The sequence below is a fragment of the Aspergillus bombycis genome (genome assembly GCF_001792695.1).
Source record: "Aspergillus bombycis strain NRRL26010 chromosome Unknown contig00002, whole genome shotgun sequence".
Taxonomy (NCBI): domain Eukaryota; kingdom Fungi; phylum Ascomycota; class Eurotiomycetes; order Eurotiales; family Aspergillaceae; genus Aspergillus; species Aspergillus bombycis.
The window spans coordinates 138,532-161,477 of record NW_019170004.1 but is presented as its reverse complement, the minus strand read 5'-3'; the positions used below and the strand labels follow the sequence as shown (position 1 = coordinate 161,477).

Genomic DNA, 22,946 nt, shown 5'->3' with positions numbered 1-22,946 from the left:
GAGGAATATTTATTACTATTTAACTTTTTCTGATTAGTTTATCTTCTTTTGCAGGTGTAATGATATAGTGTAAATATTTTCTAATTTATTTGGTTTGGCCTGGAATAAGTTGAGGTTGGGGAGATGTGCGTTATAGCACTACTCCCTATAAATTGGTAGGGATGTTGCTCGTATCCTTTCTATGGAAATGACATCATAGCCCTGAAAATATACAGCAGTTCGGAGATTTCCCATTGGCATAATTTGCTTTTTAGTAGAATTGAACGTTTAAACTGGTTCTTTCCATAATTAGAATATATAATGAATAATAACACTTTGTCCGTTAACCATATTCTCAATTCATGATTAAATATGCCACTAGATCATTAAACTACACTAGGTAGGACTACTATTAAAGATTAGCAAATTAAAAGCTAAGATGTTGATTCTTGTTGATAGACATCCTTCTATGCACATGTGTATCATCCGTATTCCCCAACCGCCTATATAAAAGTAGAATGAATATAAACGATATACCTCAGTATCCGTAAAACAACTAAACGAAGAAGAAAGAAAGCTAAATCACTTCAACAACCTGCCCCCATTGCTCGCAAGCAACTCCCCCGTCACAAACCGATCCTTCATAAGATAAAGGTACGCCTCAGCCACATCCTCCGGCTTCCCAATCTCTCCGGTAAGTGTCTGACTCCGGAACATCTCAACCATTTTTTCCAGATTATCCGTCTCCAGAGTCCCAAATATCTCTGTCAACACCGCCCCCGGCGCAACCGTGTTCACCCGAATAGGCGCCAGATCAACCGCCAACCCGCGCGCCATACCTTCGATAGCAGTGCCGGTAGCGGCCGCCAGCGTCCATCCTGGTGCCGGGCGAGCGGCCAGCACGCCGCTGGTGAAGGTCAACGACGAGGATGACGTCTGACGCACGTAGGTCGGGGCATGCTTGGCGAGGATGAGTGAGCCGATGAAGCGGACGGTGCCCGAAGACTCGATGAAGGGAACGTCGAAGGTTGGGTCGGTGGGTTTGCGGAGGTTTAGAGCATCACCGGCGGTCATCACCACGTGGTCAAGGAGAACTTTGCCGTCGGGGGCATCCGTGGTCTGGGTTCCTGTGCGTTCGGGAAGGTATCTGGGGCTGTGGCGAAGTTGTAGAGGTTTATGACGTTGGCTTCGAGGGTCTCGCGGTCAGCAAGGTTGCAGACGGTGCCGGCGATGCGATTTGTGTGCTCCTCGTCTGGGTAGAAGGATTTCAGACGGGTGATGGCGGAGTTGACTTTGTCAGATTTGGAGCTGGCAACGATGATGGAGGCACCGTGCTCGAGGGCAACCCGGGCCACAGCGAAACCAATACCGGATGTGCCTCCTACGATGAGAACACGGGTGTTGGCGAGTTTGTTGGTGGAGATGTGGGTGCTCATGGTGGTTTGTATAGACTTCTTGTCGGTAGAGATGGGTTTGAGGTTGCTCTTGTAGGGGGATGTGGATATTATTGGTTTGTCAGTTTAGTCGACACGGACATTTCCACCTTTATAGCCTTCTGTATTGATGCAACCATGGACATATTTGTCATTTCGGTCTCGCATGTTTGGATATTGTACATTGGTATTTCCGTGGGGAGACCTTATCTCCGTCTGCATGCAAACGGTCTCCCGCTGCTTTCTAAGCAACTCCAACCTGGCAGCTCTGTTAAAAGTTATCTCCGGCCATAAACCCTAAATCCGGGGATAGTGCGCTGGTATATGAACGAAAGATTATTAAGCTATTGCGTATCATATTCATTATAACTATACTGTGCCTAAAAACAGCGATATTGAACATACACATGAGACTCCGGACCCCATGAACCCTTCGCCAACCCAAGTATATCAAAAATAGATCTTAATACATAGTGTATCCATCTATGCTTTTATCCATCGAATGTTTTATTGTTCAAATAGAATGAGATGCAACGTGCTTAGTCCCAGCCGTTGATCTTCATGGTTCCCTTCTCAGCCAGGTTCTGGTGCATCTTGAAGGCCTGGAAGAGCAGGTGAGGCTCGTGGCCCATGCCCTTCTTCAGGCACTCGAACTCGGCCCGGTCGAGGTAGTCCGTGAGGATTGGCTTGTAGTCGGGGTGAGAGCACTTGTCGATGATGACACGAGCACGCTCGCGAGGAGACAGACCACGCACGTCGGCAAGACCCTGCGGACGTTAGCATCGCACGATATGAGGCACAATACGAATGAAGAAAGCTTACCTGTTCAGTAACGACGACGTCAAGATCGTGCTCGGTCTGGTCAATGTGTGTGCAGAAAGGCACAATACAGCTGACACCAGTGGGATCAATCTTGCTAGGGCGGGTACTAGGAGTGTGCATGATACTGTACTTCGAGCTGCGGAGGAAATCGGCGGAGCCACCAAGACCGTTCAGCATGCGGGAGCCCATGACACAGGTGCTGTTGGCGTGAGCATAAATATCCACCTCAACGGGGGTGTTCATGCCAATGCAGCCCAAGCGACGGATGATCTCGGGGGAGTTGGAGACCTGTTGAGAGCGGAGGAGGAGCTTGCCGGCATAGCGCTCCCAGTTGTCGTAGAAACGCTTGAATCCGTCGGGAGAGAAACGGATCGAAGTCGCTGTTGCGAAGTCCAGGTTGCCGCTATCGAACAAGTCCAGGAAAGAATCCTGCAGCACCTCTGTCCAGACCTTCAGGTTGGTAAAATCAGCACCGCCCTTGCTCAAGCCACCGATGACAGCGTTGGCAATGTTTCCAATGCCAGACTGGATCGGCAACAGGTTCTTGGGCAGTCGGCCATGATTGACCTCGTGCTTCAGGAATTCAATCAGGTTGGAGGCAATGGCCTGCGAACTCGCATCCTCCGGGGCGTTGGGCTGAGTCTGGTCGGGGTAATCCGACTCAACGATGGCAACAACCTTCTCGGGGTCAACAGGAATGTGAGGAGTTCCGATGCGGTCCTCAGGCTGAAGGATGAGGTAAGGCTTGCGATTCGGAGGAAGCTCAGACATGGTGATATCGTGGAGACCCTCGAATGAAGGGCTGGCGGTGTTCACCTCGATGATAACCTTATCGGCCATCTGAACCAATTCCGGGGAAGCACCGACGGAAGCACCGGGGATGATACCACCATCCTCGGTGATGGCGGATGCCTCAATGACGGCGACATCCAGCCTGTTCTTAGGCTTGTTCAATGTGTACCAGCCCTAGAACTAGTGTTAAGACGCATCATCTATAATTAAATACTTTCTAGGGCAACCTACATAAACCAGATCTGAAGGGAACATGCTCAGATGCTTATCGAAGAACTTAATCTGTCCGGAGTTGATGCCCTTGGCAATCTCCTTGCCGACCTGGTGAGGGCTCCGACGCTCGATCATATTGAGTCTAGCCCAGCGATTCTCCGTCTCTGCGCCAGATGAAGCACCGACAAACAAGGTGTACTGCAGCTTTCCTTCGAGTCCATTCTTCTCGACATGGTCGGCCAGCGCCGTTGGAACTTTCCTGGTGGTAGAAGATAGACCGTTAGCCTAATAGGTTTCACCATGGAAAAGAATGGTGACCTACTTGGGGTATCCAACACCCGTAAATCCGGACCAGCCGATGTACGAGCCATGAGGGAAAAACTCGATGAGGTCCTCTGCCTTAGCTAGCTTCCTGAGGTAGGAAGGCCGCCTGACACGGCTTCTTAGAAGGGCGGAAGCAGACATTGTGTGTGTGCTAGAGAAGAAGGTAGGAAAAGAAACAAAAGAGGAGTGGAGAGGAGAGGAAGGGAGGTAATGGAGAAAAAAGAAGAATTAAAGAAAAGGAAGCACGCGGATGGGAAGCTTCGAGGATAGAAATATGGTACAGGAACTCATCCCCCCCCCCCGCCACAAAAACCCCAAAGTGGAGAGCGATGAACCCCGGGACAAGGGATGACAGGTATTGAATTCTTCCCAAGTTAAATCCGTTAATTACTACTAGTAAAAATTACTTTACGTGGAAGGATTAGATTTGAGCCGGTACCATTGGGCATTTCTTGCGCCCTTAGTCCAGACTTAGATTTTTATTGCGAGTACCTATCATGGGTATTCGCTATCTACTCCTAGAAGAGCTGTACAGCGGCGGCACCGTCGAGACAAAAATAACCTGAGATGGTTTCAGGAAAACGTAAACCTGGAATATTCATATATGTACATGATTTGAATAGATGAAACTACACTGGTCTGACACAATTGTTTCTTTTTCATTTTTTTTCTCCTTTTCGACCACGGGGTGGAAATAGTTTCAGTGGAAGCTTCACTGTTGACGTCATCTCGGCATATTCTCGGCTCTCTTATCCTTCCATGTGTCCGACGTCATCTTGATATCAAGCACACAGAAAACCCTTCGTCGGTGCTGGTTGATCTTTGATAGAATTCCTGCAGAAGAAGTATATTTCATCGCAAAAAGTAGTCCCATTGTGCGTAAATAATGTGGTATCTGCTCTATGTTCATCCCAATGATCATACCTCTAAGCAACACCCCCGTGCTGATCCCGAGTCTCGTCCGGTCTGGCCCCATCGGCCCAGTCTCGGCCTGTATCGGTTATCAGTCTTCGGCCACACGGAGCTTTCGTCCGTAGGCATCATTGGTCACGGTCAGCCGATGCCGAGACAATATCCATCAAAACTCCTACTTATAGACTACTAATGGTAACCAAGATCCGAAGAAGGCGAACCAATAGTTGGTCCGTAAACCCGTAGTGCTTTGTTGCTCCGGGTACCTGAAACGCGAGATTGACTTCCACGCTGAAGGGGCAAGGCGAGCATGGTGTACTCCGTAAGAGGATTTCAATAAGACATAATCATTGATCAACCAGATCTCCCTAAGTAAAGTACAGAGAAAGTACAAAGTGAATAGCAACCCATATGTGATCCATCCCTAATCCCTTACACCAATCCAGAAGAGATCTCGTCCGTGGGTCTATGAAAGCCGGGGAACCGTCGCAACGAACCGGTGCCCTGTCTGCCCCAGACTGCGTTTCCCCGGCAAGCGAAGGACCACTCTAGCCGAGATCCCAGAAGCGACAAACCCATTCGTGTAAGCCATTGAACATATTCGCTGGTCATGCAGGTATCAGATCCACTACCCTCGAACAAATAAAAAAGTATAGAAAACGGAATTGATAAAACACGGCTCGTGGAAGAAAACGTGAGAACGGGAAAGAGAAATCCTGTCCATGACTCTTCCCATACCGATGCGAGGGATATCTGGATATGGTTTCATGTGCAAAGATTCATTCATGTCAGGAGATACTCCATCCTACATAGGTCATCTGTCTTTATTTCGAACGTCCCTCTCCAACCAGGAGGACGCACGGGGTTCTCCATTACTCCTCCTTGTTAGAATCAGAAGCATTCTGTTCAGCGTCAGCCATCTCCGTATCTTCTTTGTCGTCCTTCTTATCCGAGCTGGGCGCCTCCGGAGCAGGGGCGCTATTCTCGGGATCGGTGCCCTTGACCCAAGAACGGAAACGCTGATTCATCTCGTCCACCTGATCCTTGCTAAGACCGTGCGCCCACATGGGGTTATTGACGAATCGCTCAGTGAACCTATCGCGACGCCTTTCCTTAATCGCCGCCGCTTCCTTGGCAATTTCCTCAGCCGACTCATCCGGGGAAGCGGCCGGACGCCACCACCAATCGTAGCTACCGGGCTCATACAAAATATGGTAACTGTTGGCGCAGATTCGGATGATGAGGCCATCCTGGTGCACAAGGGGGCGGTAATAGCGATTGTACTCTTCTTCCTGCTCGAGCTTAGGAGGTAGGTTCCGCTTGAGGAATGGCATGCGCAACTGAGAGAAAGGCACGCCTTCTGTTGGGTCACGCATGGTGTAAGCAGAGACGTAGTATGACCACCGCGCTTCCTGACTCAATTCCTCATTTTCCAAGGTAGCGTCCTCGGGGGTTAACAGTTGCACGGTAGTCTTCTTGGTATTCGGTTGCTATAAAGGGCAATCTGTTAGAGACAGCTTCGATAGATGACTCGAACTAGTCAGCGAACTTACGTAACTAATGCGGTAGATGTCGCCGTCCTTAACCAGCCTTTCAACTTGCTTGCGATATTGAATCTCCTGGTTGTGAGTGGTTTCCTCCCTGTCCCGCTCCTTGAAGAAAACGTTGATGATATCGGAGCTGCGGTCTTTCGAGTCGCCGTTGAAGATGGCACCAGCAAACTTTGAGATACCAGCGAACATCTTCTCCAGGTTATACAACTGATAGCCACTTCGTAGGTAATAGCGGCGGAGAGTCTCCTCCAAGTTGGAGGACTCCATGTCTCCTTTGATGACTTCTTCGCACATGCGGACAATCTGATTGTACAAGTTCGCTTTCGGATCGCAGTCATAGAAGAAATCAGTAGGAACCTTGTCGATAAGACCAAGTTCCTGAGCAGGTTTGGCCATAAGGGCGCGGCGCACATCCTCATGAGCATCCTTTTCGTGTAATTTGATACGAAGCAGGCGCGTATAGAGAATCTCAAACGTGCGGAAGAAGCAATAGATATTCAAATTGGCGTACAAGTGATGTTGTTTCTTCTCATATGACTCGTTGAGGGTGTATTCCCGTGCCAGATTGAAATTTCCCTGGCCGGGGTGCTCCATCCACTTCAGCTCGGCCACGTCGAAAGTCTCGGTAGGGTCGGGAACAGGTGTCGATGGGACTAGAACTGCATCTGGAGTGCCATCACGGCTGGCAGGGTTGCTTCTACTTCCTTCTTTCTCTGTCCGATTAGCCTTCTCGCTGCGACGCTCCAGAACGTCGCGCAAAAGGTCCATCTTCTTTCCATTAAGGCCCTTGCGACTACGAGGAGTCGAAGACTCTTCCGCAACCAGACTCTCATCATCAGCCTCATCAGTAGGAGAGGTTCCCGTGGACAGCCCGTTCATGTACACATGGAAGGTATCACGGTCCATGCCAAAGAATACCGGGATAAAGTCCTTGATGAATGTCATAACCTTCTGGGGGTCGGCACCAAACCCAGCAGAGTTGCGGTCGATGAAAGTCAGAAGCAAGTGAGTGGCATCAATTAAGACTGCCGGATCATCAAAGGTGAGCTCAAACTGGTGTCTGGGGACCTGGAACCCGCTCTTGCGCAGATTTCTGCTCTCCTCAAACTTGTTTTGGATTTCATTCTGGATGTGTTTCGCCACAAACAGTTTCTTGTCCGTTCCTTTGCTAGCAATAGCTTGATGGTCAAGGCTCCGCCAATAGGCCTTCTGCATCTGCTCGCGCCAAATCTTGTCCCATTCACGCTGGCTAGCTTTCCACTCCTCGCATTTTTGCTTCAGACGAAACAACACGATGGGTAGGACATGACAAGGTCTCTCAAACATCTCGCGGATAATCTTGTCACCAAGCTGTCTGTCGTATATTTTCTTGATGACGCGTTGGTAGATCGCCTCACTCTGGCCACCGAGGCCAGGAGGAAGCTTGAAGGCGGCCCTCTCCGCTTCGGACATAACGAGGAACTGCTGGACAATGGGTTCAATCAGCTGGATAGTGCGAGTGCAAGCCTCAATGTGATGGTCATAGTCATGTCTGTCTTCTTCGATACGGTGTAGTGCATCTTCGTACTGATTCTTCCGGTGAGCCACGAAACCAGAATCTTCAGATGCCCAAGTGGGATGTGAAGCCCATTCGTCGTTCAAAACACTATAGCACAACTGATCACGGCCGCTGCAGGGCTTCTGACGCTCCCGCTTCGGAAGAAGGCGATAGCTAGGTCCCAAAGAGCGGCAATGAGAAAGGTTGACAAGTCCAGGCTCTTGCTTTGGCTTGGACTCGATAATCTTGTCTTCAGGCTCCTCAACGTGCATAAACCGTTTGAACCACGCCATGAGTTCGGGGTTAGAGCCAATGTACCCGGCAGCCCGTTTTACAAGCACATGCCGGTCAATGAGATCAGTCGAGTAGAGATTGCAAAGTTTGAGGAACTCGCTGAATGTCTGCTTGTTCCCAATGTATTTCTTAACACGATCGAAGAATGCGAATTCCTCTTGAGTTGGTGTAAGCGAGAACGTCGGTTGAATTGGCTCGGGCAGTGCAGGAACAAGAGTTGGCGAAACTGCCAGAGCTTCTGTCTGGTTCGGCTTTGTATGGTGAACCTTGGCTCTCTTATTGGCATTGCCAGGCTGGAGCGTTGGTGGTCGACCCCCCTGAACATCACCCATTCGTGCTGCATCAGCTCCTGCAGAAGGCCCCGAGAGTGATGGTCCCAGCGTTGATGGAGCTCCAGGCCCTGGTCGGCGCTTCTTCCCTTCTTTACCAGAGTCCTTAACATTGAACTGGCCGAGAGGTGGCATTTTAACATCACGGTTGGGAGTTTGAGATGGAAGAGCGTTAGCGCTGGGATAACCGGGCTCTCCACGCACATTGCTCATGGGAGCCGCCTCCTCTGCCTGACGCGCAGCGGCCTGTTGCTTCGCATGAGCAGCGGATTCAGGCAGAAATTGCTTAAAGTCTTCCAATAAATCCGGCGCGGTATTGAACAACTGAGTCACTTGAGCGTAGACGTCCTGGATAGGTTTTGACTCGCGCTGGTATGTCTGTAAGATCTCAAGGAATTGCTTGTATATTTCAGGGGCACTCGCGAAGCGGTTCTATTTGAAGGGTAAATAACGACAGCAAAGCGAAGGGTAAGTGGGATGAGTAGGAACCATAAGACTAACCTTGATCTTGTTAACATAGCTGATTGCATGGTTGAACTCCACAGGTCCACGCTTCAGATCCGCCTGCGACGAGCCCTGAAGCATATTTGATCCGACACCAGCCAGACTGCTCATAGGCTGCGTTAAGCTAGGGCCTTGTCCTGAAGCGGGAGACATCTGCATAAGAGAAGGGCGGCCTAAACCCGCGGAGGCAGCAGAAGCTGCACCCTGAAGCTGCGACACACCCCGCTGGTCCTGTCCATGAGCCATGGCTGCTGCACCCGCCGCTGCTTGCTGTTCCTGTTGTGTGGGGTAGTCAAAGTGATGGTCTTGAGGCTGACCCTGTCCACCTTGCTGCCCGAATATACCTGGGCCCATCATGCGAGATCCGGGAGAGTAGGAGCCAGGAAGGTTGCTTTGTTGCTGCTGGGGTTGATGTTGCTGCCAGCCAGATCGAGATTGGTCAAAGAACTCAGGTCGATTATGAGGAGCCATCCCACCAGAGGGACCCAAGTCACCAGATGAATCCATCGAGTGGCGTGGGCGCGGGGGCATACTGATAGTGTTCGTGCCAGAGGGGGTGGTCACTCTAATGACGTCTGGGTTGTCATCTGTCCCACATTCGATTCTATAACCAGGTGGTAGGAAGGTATTAAAACCCTGGATGAGAGCAGGGTGACCGTTAAAGAGAGTAGAGACGCGTTGAATGACTCCAGGTGTATCGATGCTATTTCAGTCACCGTTAGTGAGACACATTCAGTGAATACGCCTGGATGACTAATACTCACGCTTGACTTTTGAAATCTTTCATTATGTCAAGGAAACGGTTGTATACATCTGGTTGGTCGACGAATCGTACCTTAACCTGATCCAAGTAGCTGAGTGCATCCTGAAAATTAAGTCAGTTGGTCTGTCCGTTTAGGAATGACAAAGCTGAATATCGATAGAAGCAAAGGAGACTGACGTTTAAGATTGGCTGTTGACCCTGGGCAAGCGCAGCAACATTCCCTGGGATCTGAGGCCCAGATCCGTTGAATCCCATCATGGGCTGTCCTGGGGGCCCAGTAGGGTGCTGCATATATGACCTGGGAGTTCCCTCTCCATGTTGAATTTGCGGACCATACATGCCACCGGGAGCGCCAGACGACTGCATAGACCCTTGGGGACCATTGGGTGGATTCGACCCCAGGTTGGACAAAAGACCATTGGGGCCATGTATGGAGTTCGGTACCTTCGACGCTACAGGCTGATGCAAAGGAATCGACCCCGTATGACTTTGAACCGGGTGGTGCTGCTGTTCCCGCTGTCGCTCCAGCTGTTGTCGCTCAAGTTGTTCACGCTCACGCTGTTCACGCTCTCTGTGGGCCATCTCTTCCTGACGCTGTCTTTCGATCAATTCGCGCTCTCTCGAGTCTAGCTCACGCTCTCTGTTAATGGACTGAGGAGAAGGATGTTGCATCGCTTGGCCGATGCCTGGTAGCGAATGTCCCGCGCTATGGGAGGGAGCAGAAGGGTGCTGTCCATAGGCAGGAGGTTGATGTGGGCCGGCATGGCCCTGGCTCAACTCTGCCAGGCCGGGAAGTGAGTGCCCTGCCGGTTGGCTCGCCGGATGATAGGGGCCTAGCGCAGCAGACAAAGTAAGTCAATAAACCAATACACACTGCTAGCATTATGGGAATGCGGCATGGAAGGGGGATCCTAACCAGCTGGTGGAAGAACGGGTCCGGTAGGCTGCGACGATGGGCCTTGTTGAGGCGGTGGGTTTTGACTATATAGGGACACAACCGAATCAGTACGTTCCATCTCCGGAGTATAAACCTCAAGATCGCTTCTGGAATCTGCCTGAGACCACTCACCTGAAAGAGCCTAGAGGGCGAGGTTGTTGGCTCATTTGATCCATCCCCGGGTGCGATGGCAGGCCGCCGGGGTGCCAGTTATCATTCCCAGAGGAGTTCATGATCTGTGCATGAATAGATTGCTAGAAACAGTCTCTGACTTTTATATCTAATCAACAATAAAGTATAAGTCTGAAGGTGAGTTGTGGGGCCGCTGATAACTTCAGCCTAAGCTCTTAATCTGTTATTTCTTTTCGCACGGTTGAGTACTCTTTCTCCAAGTCATTTCACAGCGACATCACTGTGTTGGAGACTGTGTCAACCACACAAGCACAACACAGATAAAGTGATAACAAGTACAAGATCCAAAGGATCTATACCAGGAGGCAAACAGAGCGAATAAGGAGGTAAAAGAGACTGTTCAAGCCAGCAAACGGCACACTTGATTGGAAATGATGGTTTGCGCGCGACCGATCACGGCTCCTGCCAGAGAGAAGGCGGAGAGGGACTTTGACTACGCTAACCCCTTTTAATCTATAGCGCCTCTCTTCCGCACCATCCTTTTTCCGTAGTTTATATTCACAGCGTGACAGACTGTTGATTGGCTCACGCAAAGGCGGGATCAGCAGTGCCAGGGACTGTCTTTTCAAGCCTTAGAGCCTTAAACCTCCGACGTCATTGACTGATAAATCCGGCGACATGTCGAGTCTGGATCCAGCAAGCTTGGCCGTGACAGACGTCTACTGCTAAATCAAATGAGCGTCACTAACTGCCTACTACAAATCTCAAGGCATTGTTCCTGCTGTAAGGCCTTTTGAACTGTTTTAGACATTCCATTTTCTGTTACTTATCAATCGGTGCGCGCACGACCTAGCATCGCGGGTGGATCTTCAAAGCAGTCACAACTTTCGTCTTAAGGAGGTCAATCAGATCCACAAGTCGACTCAACGGACAGCATAGTTCAAAACCCATAGATTCATTATCTACTCGGTAGCCCTAGGTATCTAGATACCGAACCCAATTCAAGCCAGACCATCAAATTGTCCTGCTCTAGCAGTAGCCAATGCCCGAATTAGCCGGGTCGGCAATATGGTTAGGGCGAGGGTCCCTTGCTCCTCGTCACCGGATGGAGTATGTTGCACCCATGACTATTCAATAGGTATACAGAACCGGGCAAGAAACGGAAAGGATGCCCGTTGGGGGCTCCACGTCTTTCTCTATGACATCCATTATAACGCCCCCAAATGAATCATGAAGAAATCACCAAGTCCCACTGCGAAGTAAAAGAACGAAACGGACACATCGTCAGAGCGTTAAAGTGGTGGAGAGTTAGAGAATAGGTTGGGTTGGCTCACGGCGGCAAATGCACGGCCAAATTTCAACAAAGGGGTGGTGGATAAGGGTAGAAGGAAAATCTGAACCTGAACTGGCAACTTAAATTTTGGTACTGCGGATGCTGCTGCTAGTATCCTCTTTTCTGCTTTATACTTTGTTTCATGCATGTTTTGCCCGAAATTGACATCCTGTCCACTTATGAATATGAACCATCCTGTAGCGTACTTACAATGCGGAGAAAACGAAAAGCTTTTAGGTTCAACAACGTCAGCATATAGGCAGCGATGGGACAGGAAGACGGTACAGAAGCCACTTACGTTGTTAGTAGCAGCAATAGCAATACTATCCTCATAAGGATGCCAGCTCATGTGTAAGATCTTCTTGTTAAAGTCGATCTGATCTGCATCAGTCTCCTTCTTCATCCGGCTGCCAGGACCACCAGGGCTTCCAGCTCGGCTATTTCCCTTCTTGCCATTGGCACCCTTGTTCATCGGCGTTGGCACTCCAACCTTCTTTGCTTTAAACGCCGATTTATCCGCCTGCAGCACAATCTCGGTCTCCTTGGCAGGATCGGTGGGGTAGATCATAAAGTTGTTGTTGTAACTTCCAGTCATGACATTCTCCGCGTCTCCCGAGAAGACCACTTCGAACTTATCGAAGATACTGTCATTCTCATAAGTGTCACACAGGCGTGGCCGCAAATGTTCGTGGATGGGAATCGTCTTCACTGGTTGGCGCTCCATGTTAACATCCCAGATCTTAACAGTGAGGTAGTCCCTCGACACAATATAGCGACCATCATGCGAAAACCGTACGTCGGAAATCGAAGAGATAATCTCGGAGAAGAATGAGCGGGAGGAGGCATCCTCCTCTTGTTCGAATACTGCACAGTAAAAATACAGTCAGTCAGGTGCGGGCTTCAAGCAAAAATATTATCAGACACCTACGTTTATGGTGTTCATCACACAGGGCCCGCTGTCGCATGTCGGCAAGCTTGATTGTGCCTTTCGAGCTGGCGTACATAAACCAATTGCAGCTGGTCGGGTGGAATTCCGCAGCCGTAATCACTTCCGTCAACTCCTCCATGTTTGCGGGTTTAATGTCGACAATGTTGAAACTCTGGTCTTGAATATTAAGGTTCCACAAATTAATTCGGAGGTCATCACTACTAATAAAGGTTTCCCCGTCGCTGTTGACGGAGATGCTGTTTATGTGGTATGCGTGTGCGTTTGCATACGTCCTTCGAGGCACGGCTGCCACAACTGTATCATGGTGTGTCATCCTGGGAAGCTTCAACATAGATGGATCCTTGAAAGACAAACGAGGGGCGCGAGGCGCCCCTCCACCCCCACGCCTGCGGGCGTAAGCTCAGTCGAGAGGTTATTTTCCGCAACGACCTTCAACGACTTGTCGAACACCTTCCAGAGCTTTATCGTTTTGTCATTTGTCGAGAGAAGAAAATGAGACGAGTTTGATCGTCTGCACCACTTAATCTTGTTGATCTTCTCCTCGATCTCTAGTGATTTGAGATAGTCGAATTCTGGCTCGTGGGACTGGAACTCGGTGTGAAATTTATACTCGCATGTTTTTTTCTAAGCCATCGGTTAGGACCTTCTACCTGTGGAGAGTAATATTGCAGGAAAGTTTGTACCGTCTCATTCCGCTCAAACAATACTACTCTCCCACCCTTATCTCCTGTAGCAAGATAGTTTCCGGTATGATCGAACTCGACAGTAGAAATGATATCCGCTAGAGTGTTAAGCCGTGTTAGCAACTATAAACTAGGACCCGCTATCGTGAAGGCGATATTTTGGTACATCCAACTCTATGCGTTGAAGGTGTTATACATACCTTCTGTGATATCTTCCACGTCGCCCTTGTCACCAAAGCATCTATTAAAGCCAATTAGCACCTCCCTACTACCTTGGGTAGGCTGACCACTGCGACTGGAAAGGCCTTCCGAACCCTCGTGGCAGAGAGACCAGCGGGAAGGATGGTTACATCATCGGCGGGACAGCCTCCCAACAACCGCAGCAGGGGAGTGGGAGGGCCTAAACTCACTGTGTGAACTTCCAGGTAGGTGTACCTGGATCCCTGTCTACCATTTTCTTTCAATAAACCACCCTTGTCTGGGGCAGCTGGCCAACAGACAATACTCGTGGAGCAGTGGGTGGACCGGGATCAAAGAGCGGGGCCACCAGAAACTGGCGTCGTTACAGTAGGATAAGGAACAAGTCTTTTCCGCAGTCGTCGTTTATGTAACTTTCCGCGACCAAGAGGATCGAAGGTGAGTGCGATGATAAAGTGACCTCCAGTTCCGATGTAGGAGTGGAGATAAGAGAGGATGGGGTGGTGTAAGATAGGGCCGCAACGTCAGACAAGGCCGGAGCTGAGGCAGAGATCGATTTTTGTGAATTGCAGGCTGAAGAAGACAAAGGATTGACAGCCTGTGCTGACGAAACCAGAAGGGCGGGGAACGATGGGAAGGATTTTCCAGTCCTTTTCTTCTCTGCAACGTCTCTAATTGATTTTCGTGGTTGATCTTCTCTGCAAAAAGCGAAGAAAGGGCACTGATAAAGCAACCACCACAGCCACAACCACAAACTAACCACCTTTGTCAGAAGAGGAGGGTGGTTGAGAAAGAAAGTGTGGGGGGAGTTGTTGCAAAGACGGGATGGATGATGGGAGGAGGTAAGGTGTTTGGATTGAGGTGAGGGCGGTATTGGAAAGTACCGTCTGGTGGTGGTGGTTTGTGGTGGGGAGAAGATTGAGTGAGGGAGTGGCTGCCCGTGAACCCACGCAGCAACGCAACGACCCAACGCAACCCACCCGCACCACCAACTGGGCGCTGACATCAACACACTACACTTCCGATGTACTCCTGCTTCTTTCTACCAGTGGAAATTCTACGGCGCGAGGCCTCTTAGTGCCTGTTCATACTCGGGTTCTCCAATTATCTGTGAGAACTATACATCATGAGAAGTTTAAGTCATTTGTCTCTGCTTAAAGAGCTGAGTACAGATTCTTCACCCTTGCGTCACCTTTTGGTCGAAACGTGGATTCGCATTCTTTGATATTTATTGACCATACTTCCGATGCTGGTTTCGGAGTGAATCACCTTTTCTATCACGTGACACTTGTAGAAGAATTTCATCTGCTACTGACCTCATCAACGAAGGAGTCTTTACTTCAACCTTACAAGGATTCATGTTTCTGTATTTAAAACTCACTATTTCTATGCCAGAAATAGGAGTATAGCTCCGTCATAATAGCAACATGCGCATAGCTACAGCTTTTATGTCTAAGATGCCTATAATACATACATCCAGTATATGGACTGAAATATGGAAGCAATTGCGTCAACTACTGCAGCGCCAATTCATTATTAAATCACTAACACGAGCAAGCGAACAGAATAGCATCTTTGTTCAAACAAAAACGACATGACCGGCTGCTATCTAGTGGATTAGTTACAAGACTGTTCAGAACAGCCATACTAACTTTTTATCTATACATCCGTGAAATCTGAGAGAACCCCAGACTGCAACAATTTTACAGAAAAGATGCAACGAGCAACGAACAACTCGGAATATAAGACTGCGATTCTCTTGAAAGAAATAAGTTCCAGTTTCTGCCAAGCCACTCAAGACCAAGCATCAAATTCCATACGCCGTGCCAACCCCATGCTAATGTTGGAGTTCGTCCCGCAAGTGTGTGGTCCACGGAATTTGCCGCTATTTTAGAATGTAAGGAACGGGCTACTAGTACTTCATCTAGAGGCCTACCGAATGACTTTTCTTTTTGTTTTTGCCATAGAAATATACTTGATATAGGTATGTCCCAAGCCCCCAAATTGCCAGAATAGATAACTATACTGCTTGCAGCTGAATCTCTGCTTATCAGAATCACTGTATCTACAAAAGCCATATCAAGTTGTTCTACGAAGGCGTGCAACAAAAGACCTGGTAGAACGCTAGCAATCGAGGGGTGTAAATAGTAAGATCCGAAATATTCCCAACAATCTGCGGCCAGATTTGGCGTAAATAAAGTTATTTATCACTTTTAGAACTCATCCAACAGCTGTCAGTGTGGCAGAGTGGTTTAGGATTGACTGTATGCATCTCTGCTTCTCTATTAATATATCTCATCGCTGACAATCCTTCCAGAGAACCTGGAATTTGTTAACAAATCTGTTCGCGGGCGCAGGTAAATCCTGCCACTGACGACTTTTTGCTCCTGGCTGAAACGCCTAGGGCAAGACAAACGTGCCTCATCTATTAGCCGGTAAATGCCCTTCGCAGTAGCCTAAGTTTACCCTATACTCTGGATTTAAATAAAGTAATGGCATTGCTCTAATACTCCGTACAAAATCGGCCCGTCAACCGCACGACCGATCAATCCTATTCCTGATCCGGGAGGCCTACCGCAGTGAGAAGAGCAGAACAGTTAGTATAGATCGTAATTAAGAAACCCGGCTATATCTAAACAGTAAACTAGACAAAATTTCTAGAAGAGAGGGACTATATCAAGAATAGTTCATCATTTATCAAGAAAGCTGCTGTAGGGTATTACTAGCTTAGATCATCTATAGCTCTCCATTTGTATCTGCCGGCAATGATCTTCTACTCAAAAGCACCTAGGTTCTTAAAGTAATCGAGGTTACAGAATTGAAAGCAAAGAGATTGGGCGCTAAGCTAAACGGCGAATTGATATAATAATCATTATAACTACGGATACATATTGCAAAACCCCGCGACTCAATATATATACTGCGGCGGCTAATTTGATTTCCCATACCCCCGTACAAATTCTCCAACAGGGTACTAAAAGGTTTAATCCGACATCATCTGTCATGTGATTTCCTTAGATTAGTGGTCTACTGCTCAGTGTTACCTTGAGAATATCATGCTCCTTTTCATACCATTATGTATCTATTTAGACCAAGACACGTGACTAATAGAGATACACTGGGCAGATTACCTTTCCTAAAACAGTAATCCCTATCCACTACTAGCCGAAGACGGTGAAAGTCAGTCAATCAGAAGAGGACGTGACAAACCTCAAGAGTTGACCTCCGCCTGCGCTGCTCTCGTCCCAACTACTAGTATACAGCACAGAGTAGTTAACTAACCATTGCCGGGCAGCCAAAAAAAAGGAGCTGGTGGAGAAAGAGGGCCTGATTCATCTGGATCAGAATTGTCACCTTCTTGGGTATACCGTATCCCATCACCCTAGAATCACTTTGAAGTTCTTGTTCTTTTTCACAAGCGATGAATCATGACGCTAAGCAAGAAAGGGGACATGGTTTATATTCCAGTGGGATATTCTTTTCCACAAGCAAGAGATAGAGCGCGAACTCCAGCCTATTGGAATAAATAAAATTTTATAACTTGTTGGATCACCACAACAGCAAGCGTGGTAACGTTGACTTTTAAACCATCGCTTCCTATAGGATCATTTATGACAGCACTACGCCTCTACTAGTATCACACAGAACATAATGTCGAGAAGAAAAGACAGAACTTAAACCTCATTACACTAGAGAATTCACAGGTTCTTGTTATACAGATAAAATTTTGCATCTGTAAGAATTCCCTATGCGGCCCCCTGTTCCGGAATGCCTAGGGAAGTATTAAGACCATCGATACTCCGTACACCGGATTTAAATGCTATGCATTACACCTCGTATCTATAGACGTAGGTAGGGGGTTCTCTCACCTGTAAGGTGGCCCTGAAGGCCCTCCAGGCTAGTTCCTTACACTGCCTAAAACAATGGAATTGAGAACAAGTGAATCAAGGATAAAAGATATTGAGCACAAAGAGATTCGTCACATGCTATTTCTGTCCAACCGACAAAAACTCCATTAAGCCGAACGGACGAGCTTAACCTCTTCCAGACCATATACTTTTATCTACAAACTATACACAATCGCCCATCTCTTCTACCGAACAGTCCTCCCTCCCTTGATCCCCCGAAGAATTCTAACTCTGATAAATAAACACCCAGTAACACCCGTCTCACAGTCCTTCCCGTCCTTCTCCAAATTACGACCCCACACTAAACCCGAATCATGACGGAAGACAAGAAGCGGGGCACCACCAACAACAACCATAGCAATGACGACCCCTCCGACAAGCCCGTCAAACCCGCCAAACCAGCCGACAAGAACGACACAAACACCCCATCCCTAGCAAGTCGCATCCAAAGCTCAGCCTCAGGATTAGCCCGGCAAGCCTTCTCCGCCCCCGGTTCATCAGGCGATGCAGCACAGTTCCTCACCACCGGTAATAAAACCGGCACATCGTCATCCTCATCCTCCGCCCTAGCAGCCGCAGAACAATACAGTCAAGTTTCCGGACCCTCCGCCTCATCATCAGCGGGGCCTCCATTGCGCGATAGCAATGCGGGGACATTCCGCTCAACAACTACACCCCAGCAGGGTGGGTTTGAGATCCCTCATCTGACAGAGGAGGAGTTCGCGCAAACTGGGAACGATTTCCTGGAGCCATCTACATCCACCTCTACGAGAGACAAGGGCAAGGGAAAAGCGAAGGAACAATTCTCTTCGATCTCACACCACCATGCCCCAGAACCGACCGACGGCTCAGCAGTCATCTCCCTCCTCTCAGATAGAACCTTCGATCCCACATTCCCGCACGAACCCGCCGAAATAATCGAAACAGAACCACTGCCCCCTCAGCAACTCACACCAGCGGAGATCCAAATGCTCGAGTCCTTCCGTCGCCATATTACCCCCCAACCGGACACTTCCTCTACCCACCGTCTTACGTCTGCCAGTCTTGTCCCGGAAATTGATACAATCCTAGATAGTGCTCCTGCGCAAACGGGTGCGGACGCTGCTGCCTTAAGGGATACTGTTTTGGCTAGTTTGCCGGGGTCGGAGGATTGGGTTGCTGTGGAGGAACGGTATCATGATGAGGTGTGGGGGTGGTTGAAACCTACTTTGGAGGCTGCTGCTACAGAGCTGGACGAGAAGAAGGAGGACCAAAGGGGAGAAGATGGGCCTGCCGTGCAGCGATTGAAGATGGTTTTGACGCATATGCGGGCAAAGCTCTAGAAGTCTTGTTGGGGAGGGAAACGTAATGGCGGTCATGTACTGTATACCCATACATTTGCCTTTTGTACATTATGTATTTGGTACCGAGGTAGTATATAGAACATTTTATGTCTACACAATTCTATTATGATATGAGAACTACTTAAGATGAGAAATGATACGTGGTAATAAGGTAGTTTGAAATATTCAATTGTACTATCGTACAGACTAAACAGGAAAAGACGGGGTGCTTACCCCGTATATCATCACAAACGATCATGGTAGTAATAAATGACAAACGCGGAGAAAAGGGTATGTATCAAGAACTAGCTGCGTCAAATAATTTTCTCTGTCCAAAATGTATCGTTCACATTCTATTGCACAATCTAAAGCTCGAGGCTGGGGGTCTGGCCCTTGACGCGGCCGATGACAATCTGGGCGGCATACTTGGGGATGACTTCGTCATCGTGAAGCATGGCGAACTCTTCAGTGGCATCACGGCCCATGAAGTTGAAGAGAGCGTTAGCGCCACCAGGGTGCTCATCCAGCCAGTTAGTCACATCCAGGACGACACCCTTCACGACGATCCACAGGTCGTCCTTCTTGTTGTGCTTGGCAATTTCTTCCATGGAGTATTCGGTCTCGGGGATCTCGAACTTCTTGGGTTCATTAGCCTTAGAGGTGGAAGAGGCACCGGCCGGGGTAGCGCTAGCCTTAGCAGGCTCAGTAGTAGCAGCAGGAGTTCCAGCACCTGCGGGAATCTGAGCGCCACTGCCAGCAGCACCGCTCCACTCAACGGAGATCTTTCCTGGAGTAGACGGATCGATGTGCAGAGAGATCTGGCCCAAACGCTGAGCAGCGCTGGAAGCACCGCCAGAGACCAGCTTCTGGAAGAGGTGCTGGCTGGCGCTGTCACCAGCAACGCGACCGTAGACAACACATCCCAGGAGAGAAGAACCACCCAGACGGTTAGCGCCGTGAACACCACCAGCAAGCTCACCACAAGCATAGAGACCCTCGAAAGGCTGCTGCTCCGAGTTCAGAACCTCGGCGTGCTCATTGATCTCGATACCACCCATGGTGAAGTGCAGGACAGGCTCCATCAGAGCCACGTGGAAGGTGTCGTTGATGTCGAAGGGCAGGTTGTGGAAGAAACGCTTGCCCCATGGATCCTTCTGCTTGCCCTCAGCAATTGCATTGTATTCCTTGAAGGTCTTCTGAAGAGCAGCCTCGCCGCAGCCGATCTCCTTAGCCAACTCCTTGCCGGAAATCTTCTTCATGAGACCACGGCCGGAGTAGTGGCGGGTGTGGAAGTCCAAAACGTTGGATGCCTTGCTGTTCAGGACGAGGCGAATGGGCCACTTGCCCTTCTCCTTCTCCTTCCACATTTGACCCGAGACGTAGTCACGGTGACCGAGCTCATCCGAGAATCTCTGGCCATCGGAGTTGAGGAGGAGACCACCTTCACCACGGAGAGCCTCAGCAGCAAGGAACTTGAACTTGGCGGTCGGGTCCTTGGGGTCGACAAGACCCGTAGGGTGGACCTGGACCTTGTCCATGTCGATACCGTTGGCACCAATCTCCATCAACATCTTCTGACCATCACCAGTGGCGTGAGTGCCGTTCGTGCTGGACAGACCGAAGGTGTCGGGGCGGTGCTGCTTCAGGAGCGAGCCGTCGCCGAAGTCTGCGGCATAGCCACCAGTGGCCAAGATGACAATACCGTCGGCGGTGTGTGTCTCGCCATCATACTCATAGGTAACACCAGTCACGGTGTTGCCAGTCTTGTTGACAGAGGTAACGCGGGCCTTCTTGACAATCTGTACACGCTCGGGCTCCTTTTCGGTAAGCTCTTCTAACCGTTGCATGAGGGCGTAGGTGATGGCCATGCCGGGGAATTTGGCATCATGACCACGGTGTGTGCGAGGCTGGGAGTGACCACTGCGACACTGTTAGAAAATCGACTTTGTCATATTTGTTGTATTGTATCACGTACCCAAGACGAGAAACAAGGGTGAGGTCGAGGTTGAAAACATCCATCAGCCATTCCACAGCGGCTGCGGACTTGTATGTGAGAACCTTAATGAGCTCTGGGCGAGCTTTGTCTCTGGCGGATTTCAGGGTGTCATCGTAGAATGTCTTGACGCTGTCCTGGATGCCCAGGTCGACCTGGGTGCGAGTAAGGGCACCATTGATACCCGAAGTAGCCTTGGTGGAGTTGCCACCGAAGAAAGCTATGGGAAGTCAGTCGCGATCGCTTTTTCGACGCCGATTTGCGATAATATTGATCGCAGTGCCATAAGCACGAGCAGCACATACCTTGTTTATCTAAAACGAGGACATTTCCACCGTTAAGGTAGACGGTGTGAGCGGCGGAGAGACCGGACACTGAGAGACGAGGTAATGGTCAGCAAATTGCGGGGAAAGCTTGGTTAGTAGATCACTCACATCCACCGCCGACAACAATTACTCTGGGGGCGGGAGCCATTGTGAAAGAAATGAAATGTAGGGAGAATAAGTGTAAAGAAAGTACAAGGAGGAATAAGGTCTGAGGAGAAGAAAAGGATCGGGGAAAAAGGACGAGACAGGGAGATCTTAAAGCAGTTCTCAAGGGACCACAGGATCCGGGGGGAGGAGTTGGATTGGGAACGGTTCAGAAGCCGACAATGCTTTTCGGCCGAGGCTCATCGCTCGAGAGAATGTCCCTGTACCGTACTGGTACCGTTTCGCTATCCATGGACCGCTTTCTTCCCAGGCAGGAACCGCGTTTCCTCGGTGGTAATTACTATACACCCATACCGAGCTGAATGAAAAGACGGGGAAAGTGGTCCCTCCTTAGTAAAGGGTTATTACAACGATTCTGGTTTGTCCATGGAACTGGAGATCTGTTGACCCATTTTTGGCGGACCTTGATGTCTATTGTGGGTAAATGCTTAATGTTCAAGAGTCAACGAGTACAAGTGTCAAAAATATACACAGTACATGGATATTCTTCACTTTTAACCCAGTAGCAGGGATGCGAAACCTTCACATGCTTCAGATCGATACTGTATATGTATGTATGCATGTATCTATTTAGTAGTACTAGTCATCAGTCGTCCAGGCCCTACGAATAGGCCATCCGGCATGGTTTCCTCTTTCACACTGTCTCCCCCATGACACCACCCTGTTTTCACATGTCCGAAGTCCCCAGCAAATGAGAGGGCAAGCTTAAGTCAGCGGAACGTCATGTTTCACCTGATGATCATAATTCTTCGCATCTTATTGATCGGAGCTTAGAGATCTGCTCAGTAGTAGTAGTATTAGATTTCTCCGGGGGTGCCAGTTGTCCCCTTTTGCCAGGCACTCTGTATGCCATGTTCCGTGTGACCAGTTTCGATCAAGAGCATACCATATAAATAGTATATCCACTACCTTTAAAAAAGTCCACTATCAAAACTACTACAACAAAAAAAAATCCCCATCCCCAAGTTGTCATATTGACTAGTTCCCCCAGGGAATGGGCCATCCCCAGACCCGTAGACGGGAGGATCAGTGGCGGATTACCCCATACCCAAACATTTCCCTTGCCTATTGTAGAAGTACCTCGGACCGAGAGATCTTAAGGTTGTCCGCCAATATCCATCCAACTTGTGCACTAAAGATATGAATGGGTCCAAGTAGCATCAGACCATATTCATAATAAACACCCCTTTTCTCTACCTACTCTCTTAACCCCCTTCCTTTTTTTTTGTCTTCCTCCAACTTGACCTCTTGTTCCTGACAGCTGTAGCTTGGGCCACCGCTGCTGTCGGCTATTGATCACGTGTATATCACGGCTATTGATACACTGGTTGCTCTGCCAATAGGAGCGGGGTTCTCAATTGCCGCGCAGTGGAATGACACAACAAGGTACCGCGGGCCCCGGTCCGTTAACTGGAATTGCTGATTTGGGCCGGTGAATAGCCGATGGACAGTAACTGTACCTGCTCCATCTAGGAACTGGTTCAATCCTATATACTTGCTTCTTCATGTTGTCAAATTAAGCTACTGTCTAGTTGTATCCTGTAT

At 49.1% G+C, this 22,946-nt stretch overlaps 6 protein-coding genes across 6 annotated transcripts; 1 reads left to right on the top strand and 5 right to left on the bottom strand.

Annotated features, from left to right (window-relative positions):
• Positions 1-561: 561 nt before the first annotated feature.
• On the bottom strand, positions 562-1,415 carry ABOM_000471 (oxidoreductase, short chain dehydrogenase/reductase family; the record flags this gene model as incomplete). Its single annotated transcript, XM_022527601.1, has 2 exons — positions 562-1,098; positions 1,161-1,415. 2 exons carry the CDS (start codon positions 1,413-1,415, stop codon positions 562-564), a joined length of 792 nt encoding a protein of 263 aa, XP_022394428.1.
• Positions 1,416-1,951: 536 nt separating this feature from the next.
• On the bottom strand, positions 1,952-3,704 carry coaT (acetyl-CoA hydrolase ACH1; the record flags this gene model as incomplete). The annotated part of the gene is made up of 4 exons (XM_022527600.1): positions 1,952-2,179; positions 2,235-3,200; positions 3,258-3,498; positions 3,562-3,704. The coding sequence occupies 4 exons, from the start codon at positions 3,702-3,704 to the stop codon at positions 1,952-1,954; spliced, it is 1,578 nt and encodes a 525-aa protein (XP_022394427.1).
• A 1,643-nt stretch (positions 3,705-5,347) lies between these two features.
• Positions 5,348-10,625, bottom strand: ABOM_000469 (transcriptional regulator SIN3; the record flags this gene model as incomplete). The annotated part of the gene is made up of 7 exons (XM_022527599.1): positions 5,348-5,965; positions 6,029-8,620; positions 8,690-9,395; positions 9,457-9,557; positions 9,633-10,288; positions 10,372-10,436; positions 10,525-10,625. The coding sequence occupies 7 exons, from the start codon at positions 10,623-10,625 to the stop codon at positions 5,348-5,350; spliced, it is 4,839 nt and encodes a 1,612-aa protein (XP_022394604.1).
• A 1,438-nt stretch (positions 10,626-12,063) lies between these two features.
• Positions 12,064-13,943, bottom strand: ABOM_000468 (protein phosphatase 2A regulatory subunit CDC55; the record flags this gene model as incomplete). Its single annotated transcript, XM_022527598.1, has 7 exons — positions 12,064-12,087; positions 12,156-12,721; positions 12,786-13,100; positions 13,157-13,430; positions 13,490-13,587; positions 13,690-13,730; positions 13,900-13,943. 7 exons carry the CDS (start codon positions 13,941-13,943, stop codon positions 12,064-12,066), a joined length of 1,362 nt encoding a protein of 453 aa, XP_022394605.1.
• A 3,966-nt stretch (positions 13,944-17,909) lies between these two features.
• Positions 17,910-18,917, top strand: ABOM_000467 (uncharacterized protein; the record flags this gene model as incomplete). Its single annotated transcript, XM_022527597.1, has 1 exon — positions 17,910-18,917. The coding sequence occupies one exon, from the start codon at positions 17,910-17,912 to the stop codon at positions 18,915-18,917; it is 1,008 nt and encodes a 335-aa protein (XP_022394612.1).
• A 365-nt stretch (positions 18,918-19,282) lies between these two features.
• On the bottom strand, positions 19,283-21,444 carry osm1 (putative fumarate reductase Osm1; the record flags this gene model as incomplete). Its single annotated transcript, XM_022527596.1, has 4 exons — positions 19,283-20,837; positions 20,893-21,130; positions 21,216-21,284; positions 21,345-21,444. Coding segments are annotated over 4 exons (1,962 nt in total), but the record flags the coding sequence as incomplete, so codon positions are not given.
• Positions 21,445-22,946: the final 1,502 nt, after the last annotated feature.